Raw genomic sequence first — 6,132 nt, forward strand, 5'->3', positions numbered from 1 at the left:
AATACAGCATGTGTTAAGGAGATAAGATGAAACCTATAGGCTCTACCAGCCAAACTTCACATTTGTGTGCATCTTTTAAATTATTTTTCTGGAGTTCCCTTTGTGGCTCAGCTGAAATGAATCTAACTGGTATTCATGAGGACACAGGTTTGATCCTTGGCCTCACTCAGTGGGTTAAGGATCCAGTGTTGCCCTGGAGCTGTGGTGTAGGTCACAGATACAGCTTAGATCCCTCACTGCTGTGGATGTGGCATAGGCCAGTGGCTACAGCTCTGACTTGACCCCTAGCCTGGGAACTTCCATATGGGTGCGACCCTAAAAAAAAAAAAAAGTACATTACTTTTCTGTCTGAATAATCGCTATAGCATCCAAGCATTCAGGCTTGAGGAAAAGAGGCTGACTCTGTTAGGAACATTGCAGAATTCATGTGGATCTCAGATTTGAATTGCTAATCACAGACACATCATGAACTACTCATTCCTTCTGTGTCAATAGTCTGCTCTGGTATTAGGCAGATGACCCATGTGCCCTTTGTCACCACAGCATGCTAGTACAGCCTTTCTTTTTTCTTAAAAAATAATTGACTCTCAAGTCGTGGCATTAGTAGACATGTAGATAACATGGCAACCCTGTGAAAAAGAGAACAAGTAACATCTTGTTGACAGTTGTCACCAGAGCTTCCTGTTGTGGAGTCTCATTAGCAAGTTTGCTTTTAAGTATGAATAATTGCATACCCTCTCGCATGGTGTGGCTCTGAATTAGGGTGGCCATTTCCCCTGATGTCATGACACGTCACTTCCTTCTTGTGTGTCAGAAATAGAGATGTTGGTGGACGACCCCAGGGACCTGGAGCAGATGAACGAAGAATCCCTGGAAGTCAGCCCAGACATGTGCATCTACATCACGGAGGACATGCTCCTGTCGCGGAAGCTGAATGGACACTCTGGTGCGCTCCTGTGGGAAGAACCTCTGTTTAGCTAGTGGGTCGTGCCAGACTGAGAAGCAGATGCCCTGGAAAATAGAAGGGGCGGGGCGGGAGCTCTAGATCAGAGATAGGACCATGCCAGTGTCATAAACTGCAGGGTCAGGTGCCTTCTGGAGAGAAAAGGGAAAAGAACGGCGAGAAGCACTCAGGATCGGTATTAGCATTGTCTACCTTGGACAGAGTTGTATGGAAGGGTTTTGTCTTTACTTATTTGTTTTTAACATTTTAAGTGATAATCAGGCACTTGGAGACCCTTCAAACTAGCCTCCTCCTACATGAGAAAACCCCACAGATGAGAGTGGACAAAGGCTCTGTGGCTAGAAGCAGAAGTCAGGTCTCCATGTTTGTTTTGTTTTGTTTTCCTCAATATATTATACAAGGTGTCAGAGTCTGGAGGAAAAAGTGTCCAAAAAGATTGGCACCAAAAGACTCTTAAATTCTGTGTTTAATGAATTCTTGTAGAAAGCATGTGTTCGCCAAAACCCTATTATAGGGTTATAGAATAGTATATAATATATATTTCTTGTAAATGGACAATATCATCTTTTTAAAAAAAGCAGTAGTATAGGTTTTGTTTTTAAACCTCAGCCTTCTAACTGCTTTTGTCACACATCACGAATTTGTCTCTATTCTATAGAGAAATATGCCTTAGGAACCAGAACTGCTGATATGACTTCGGTACTAATTGTTCTGCCGCTAAAGGCACTGAGTGAGTGAAAGACCCTGTTAGGCCTGGAGTGACCTGTCATTGCCCTGTCAGAACCCACAGTGACCGATAGAGAGCCTCTGCCATGCACCAGGGGCAGGGAACCGGAGATAAATTCGTTAACACGCAAAGCTCCATTGTTCTGGCAATACCCTGCATGAGTAAGAGGCACCTTGGGTTGTGGAATTCTGTTTGCTCACCTAGCCAAACCTTGGCCTTCAGACGCTTGGCCAGAAACAGACTTTCCAGTGGTTGCCAAGAATCACTCTTTCTGACCAACAAAGACTCAACAGTCTGGTTGCTCTGGTCATGCTTAGCGTTCTTATACCAAACTTTTCCCTTTTTGGTCCATTTACTATATTGATTTTTTTCTTTACAAATACACTCCAATATATAATGTATGTATGTGTGTGTGTATATACACACACACACACATATGCACAAGTATATGCACATTATAGCTGTATAGAGAGCACGCTATCACTGACTGTGAGGGTTTAAGGAAAACGGTCTAAAACAGTGTACCCAAGGTGCCTCTGAAAAGGGGAGGATGAGGGAAGCAGAGATTTTTACTTTCTATTTTTAGATTTCTGTGTAGTTTTTATGAGATTAATTTTAAAGTTTTAAATAGAAATAGCATTTAAATAAGATAGCTGTTTAAAAAGATTTATATACCGAAAATGTATATTGAAATGTTCCTATAATAGCAAAAGAAAAGAGAACCTAAATGTTTAACAATGAGTAAAGTTCTGTTCATAAAAGAGGAATACCAGATAGCTATTAAATAATATTTTTCAGAGGATATTTAACAATATAAGAGTGATAGGTAAGAAAAACAGTAAATATTTTACAACATATGACCTCGAATTATAAAAATGTTTGGCAAAAATGCCTACAAATATTAATAACCTATTCTCTGGATGACGGGGTTATGGATGTTTTTATTTTCTTCCTTGCATCATCCTAGTTTGCCTAAATCACTGCAATTTGAGCCTTTAAACATTGTTTTTAAAACCCAGAGCTAGGATGGCGTAGTGAGGTAGTGTACCCTCTGTCCTTCATTCTTGTGAAAGTTTGCAAGGAGTTGGTTCCATGTTCTGAACACTGGGCTTAATGCTGACTTTTCTAGTGCCAGGTCTGGGTTTTTGAACAGATTCTTTACAGGCAGGTAAGGGCATACTTACAAGGAAATCCAAAAAGAACTTTACCAAGTGCCAACCAGTGCACTAGTCCACATCTTCCTATGAGGATTCGTTCAGAAGTTTTAATGCCTTTTTTAAGATAAGGAGATTTCCAGAGAATGATCTTCTACTAAAGCAGTTTGTACCAGCCCCAAAAACATGACTGTCATCTGAGACTAACTTAAACTGTCTACACATAAACCAAGAATGTTCCTATTTCATTTTCACTTGAATAGATCATCAAACAATATATACTAGATATTTAATCATTATGAGACTGTTCTAAAGAGTGAAGGGATAGAACACAAAGTCATTTCTGTAGGTTACTAGCAGTGGCTGAATCGAAAGCACATTTTTTACTCAAGGCTCTTTTTTTATAAGTTGGAAATGTACTTAAGCCATTTAGCCTTAAGGATCTTGGGCTTGACCTACTCACTTGCGTCATTGCTTTGCAAGAAAAACATCAGTGGTCTTCACTTACATCTCCAGTTCTTACTGATACTTTCTCCTTTTGAAACTTTTTTTCCGGGTGCTTTATTCCCCCATGCCACTGGATTTCTCTTTCTAAAATACTATCAGGTTGCCCCTGAGCACTGGGCTGACAAGGAACTCTGTTGATCTCAGAGTTCCAGAACTGACTTTTCCCCGTGGCCTCCCATGCCTCCCATTTTGGTGTCTTATCAGTGGACCTGCTGCAGGAGGCATGTGCCACAATGTCTCCATCAGCCAAGAAGAGCTTCCAGAAACATAGTGTATTCCATATACAGGCCCTGGACACTTTGCAGGCACTTGCTCTTTAGTCATCTATAAAATTGTTGGACGTGGATGTGCTGTGCTCAGCCCCATTTATAAGAGGAGAAGACAGACACGGGGGGCCCCAGTCACTGACCAGGACACACAGCTTTACCTACCTGTCGAGACCCAGTTTCCATTCAGATGGGTGTGACTGCAGGGGCCAGAGCCCCACACTTACACACTGCTTGTCTAAGTAGGACCAGGTGGTCCAGAGGCTGCATCATTGTTCAGCGAGGTTGAATTCAAAGTGCATGTTTGGAGAGTGGAGGAGCTTTCAGAGCCACAGTAAAGAGACTGCTTAACACCTGCAGTCTTTGTTTTTATTTCTAACTGCATCATAAACAGCTTAATGAATGGTTTCTAGCCTCCATCTCACTCCTCCCTGTTTATACCATAGAAGAATAAAACAAACGTCCTGCTCTGGTTATCTGCCACCAGAAGGTTCACAGTGAGATGTTGTCAGGAATGGTTAATACTTGGCCTGTCATTCTTGGTAGTAGTAGATGTCAGATGTGTGGCAAGAGGTATGAAAATGTGAAGTCTTCATTGTTTTTTCTTGTGTTTTATTTTAGGGTTGATAGTGAAAGAACTTGGTTCTTCCACCTCCAGCTCCTCAGAAACGGTGGTCAAACTTCGCGGCCAGAGTGCTGATTCTCTTCCGCAGGTATGGAAGGAATTGAAAATTTTAGATCTTCAGCTGAAATTTTAGAAAATTTTAAGTAGGAACTTAACATTTGTAATTATATAAATGAGCAAAAGTTAAAAACCTTAAGGAAATGATTCTACGTAGATACATACACTGTAGCTTTAGTTTGAATTTATTTCCATTTACTTGCTAGTTCAGTTTATCTTTGAATTGGTTTTTTATTTGGATAAATTATGTACTTTGATTCATACTATATATGGGTGGGAAGCCTCTGGTCATCAGGCTTTGGGTTAACTCTGTGTGCACATGTGTGCATGTCTGTGTGTCTGTGTTGATCTCAACAATGGAAAGAGTAATTTTCTTGTCAGGTATGTTATGATAGAAGTGTTTCCACACTCTAATTATTCCATTCAGATTGAATTTTCAAATTATGTTAAGCTAAAGCATTTGATAACCTGTGATCACTTGTTAGACTATTCAACTGTCAGAAGATACAGATCAATTAAAATACTGTGAACCTCATGGCTGCAGTGTTTGGATATAATCTACAGGGATATTCACTTCTGTCTTCTCGATCCTTTTTTTTCTCTTCCATTTAAGCTGCCATCATATGAATATGACATTTTATTGGATCCTTTTTTTTCTCTTCCATTTAAGCTGCCATCATGTGAATATGACATTTTATTCGATATTTTTTCTGAAAACTCCAATGAGTAATTTTACAGCAGTACCTATAGCATGATGATCAAGGAAACAAGCCCGAGGGTCAAACTGCCTGGGTTTGCACCCCAGCCCTGCCACTCACCCTCAGCTCCTATTGTACATAAACATTTGTGGGGCCCAGCTGAGGATCAGATCCCACACCTACAAGAACGGAGACTGCCTTGACAGTCAGTGCTGGTCATACTGAATTCTGTGAGAGATCTTGGTGGAGCCTCTGAGGACAATGTCAGTATAAGGAGGTGCTCAGACGTGACACTTCCTAGTGAAATGTTGCTGGGCTCAGACTCTCTTCTCTGCTCCTGGTACTCAAGCAAAAGTGATACCTTGTTCTAACAAGGTGGGCCTTTGTGGTGTTCAGTAGCAAGAGTAGATTAGAAATGTAATGCCTCCCTTCCATAAATAACCTATCAAGGATCTTCCATTTGTATAATTATCGGAACCATTTCTCAGCCTTATGTTTTCAGCCAGTACCACCTCTGGGGATGATGAGTTCTCAAAGTCTGCTCCCTGCTGTGTGAAGCATTGGGCAGAGTGCAACCTACATTGTGTTGGGGTGCTGCCTCTTCATCCCGGGGCTTGCCTCCCAACCTTTTCTGCACCAAGAACACTTCATGTTGCTGTTCTACCAAAGAATCCTGGCTTTTAAAAAAGTAGTTCTTTCAACTGTGTTTTTTGATTGGTAATTGGTTTGTTTTCCCATTTCTTATTAAAAGAATAACAGTCCTCAGCGTGAGTGTTGCCCTGCTAAATATGAGAAAAGATAAAGCAACAGTATCTTTACCTCTGCAGCCTTATTTTAGGATAATTGCTGGATTTCTGAGATGCTAGGAGACCATTGGATTCTTGTGGCATTGACTTCTCTGTGCCTTGGGTTTTTCATATGTAAAATGGGGGAAATAATAGCACCTGCCTCGTAGGGCTAATAAGAAGGTGAAATGAGTTACTAACTAAGCCTAGCACAATAACGAGGGCTTAGTAAGTGTTAGCTGCTGCTACAGTTGGTGGTGCCATTGGTGGCATTTTTCCCCACAGGGCCTCAGGGCCCAGAAACCACAGATTGGAAACCACTTTCTAACATGAGAGGATTCTTTAACCT

General features: G+C 41.0%; 1 protein-coding gene across 3 annotated transcripts in view; it reads left to right on the top strand.

The window, feature by feature from the left end:
* FRMD6 (FERM domain containing 6) overlaps window positions 1-6,132 on the top strand; it is a 240,364-nt gene that overhangs the window by 231,185 nt on the left and 3,047 nt on the right. For all 3 annotated transcript variants that reach the window (XM_047767320.1, XM_047767319.1, XM_047767321.1), the window contains 2 exons: window positions 815-946; window positions 4,240-4,331. In XM_047767320.1, the coding sequence (XP_047623276.1) occupies window positions 815-946; window positions 4,240-4,331 (224 nt within the window). The remainder of the gene's footprint in view (window positions 1-814; window positions 947-4,239; window positions 4,332-6,132) is intronic.

This window comes from Phacochoerus africanus, chromosome 2, assembly GCF_016906955.1.
Source record: "Phacochoerus africanus isolate WHEZ1 chromosome 2, ROS_Pafr_v1, whole genome shotgun sequence".
Classification (NCBI taxonomy): Eukaryota; Metazoa; Chordata; class Mammalia; order Artiodactyla; family Suidae; genus Phacochoerus; species Phacochoerus africanus.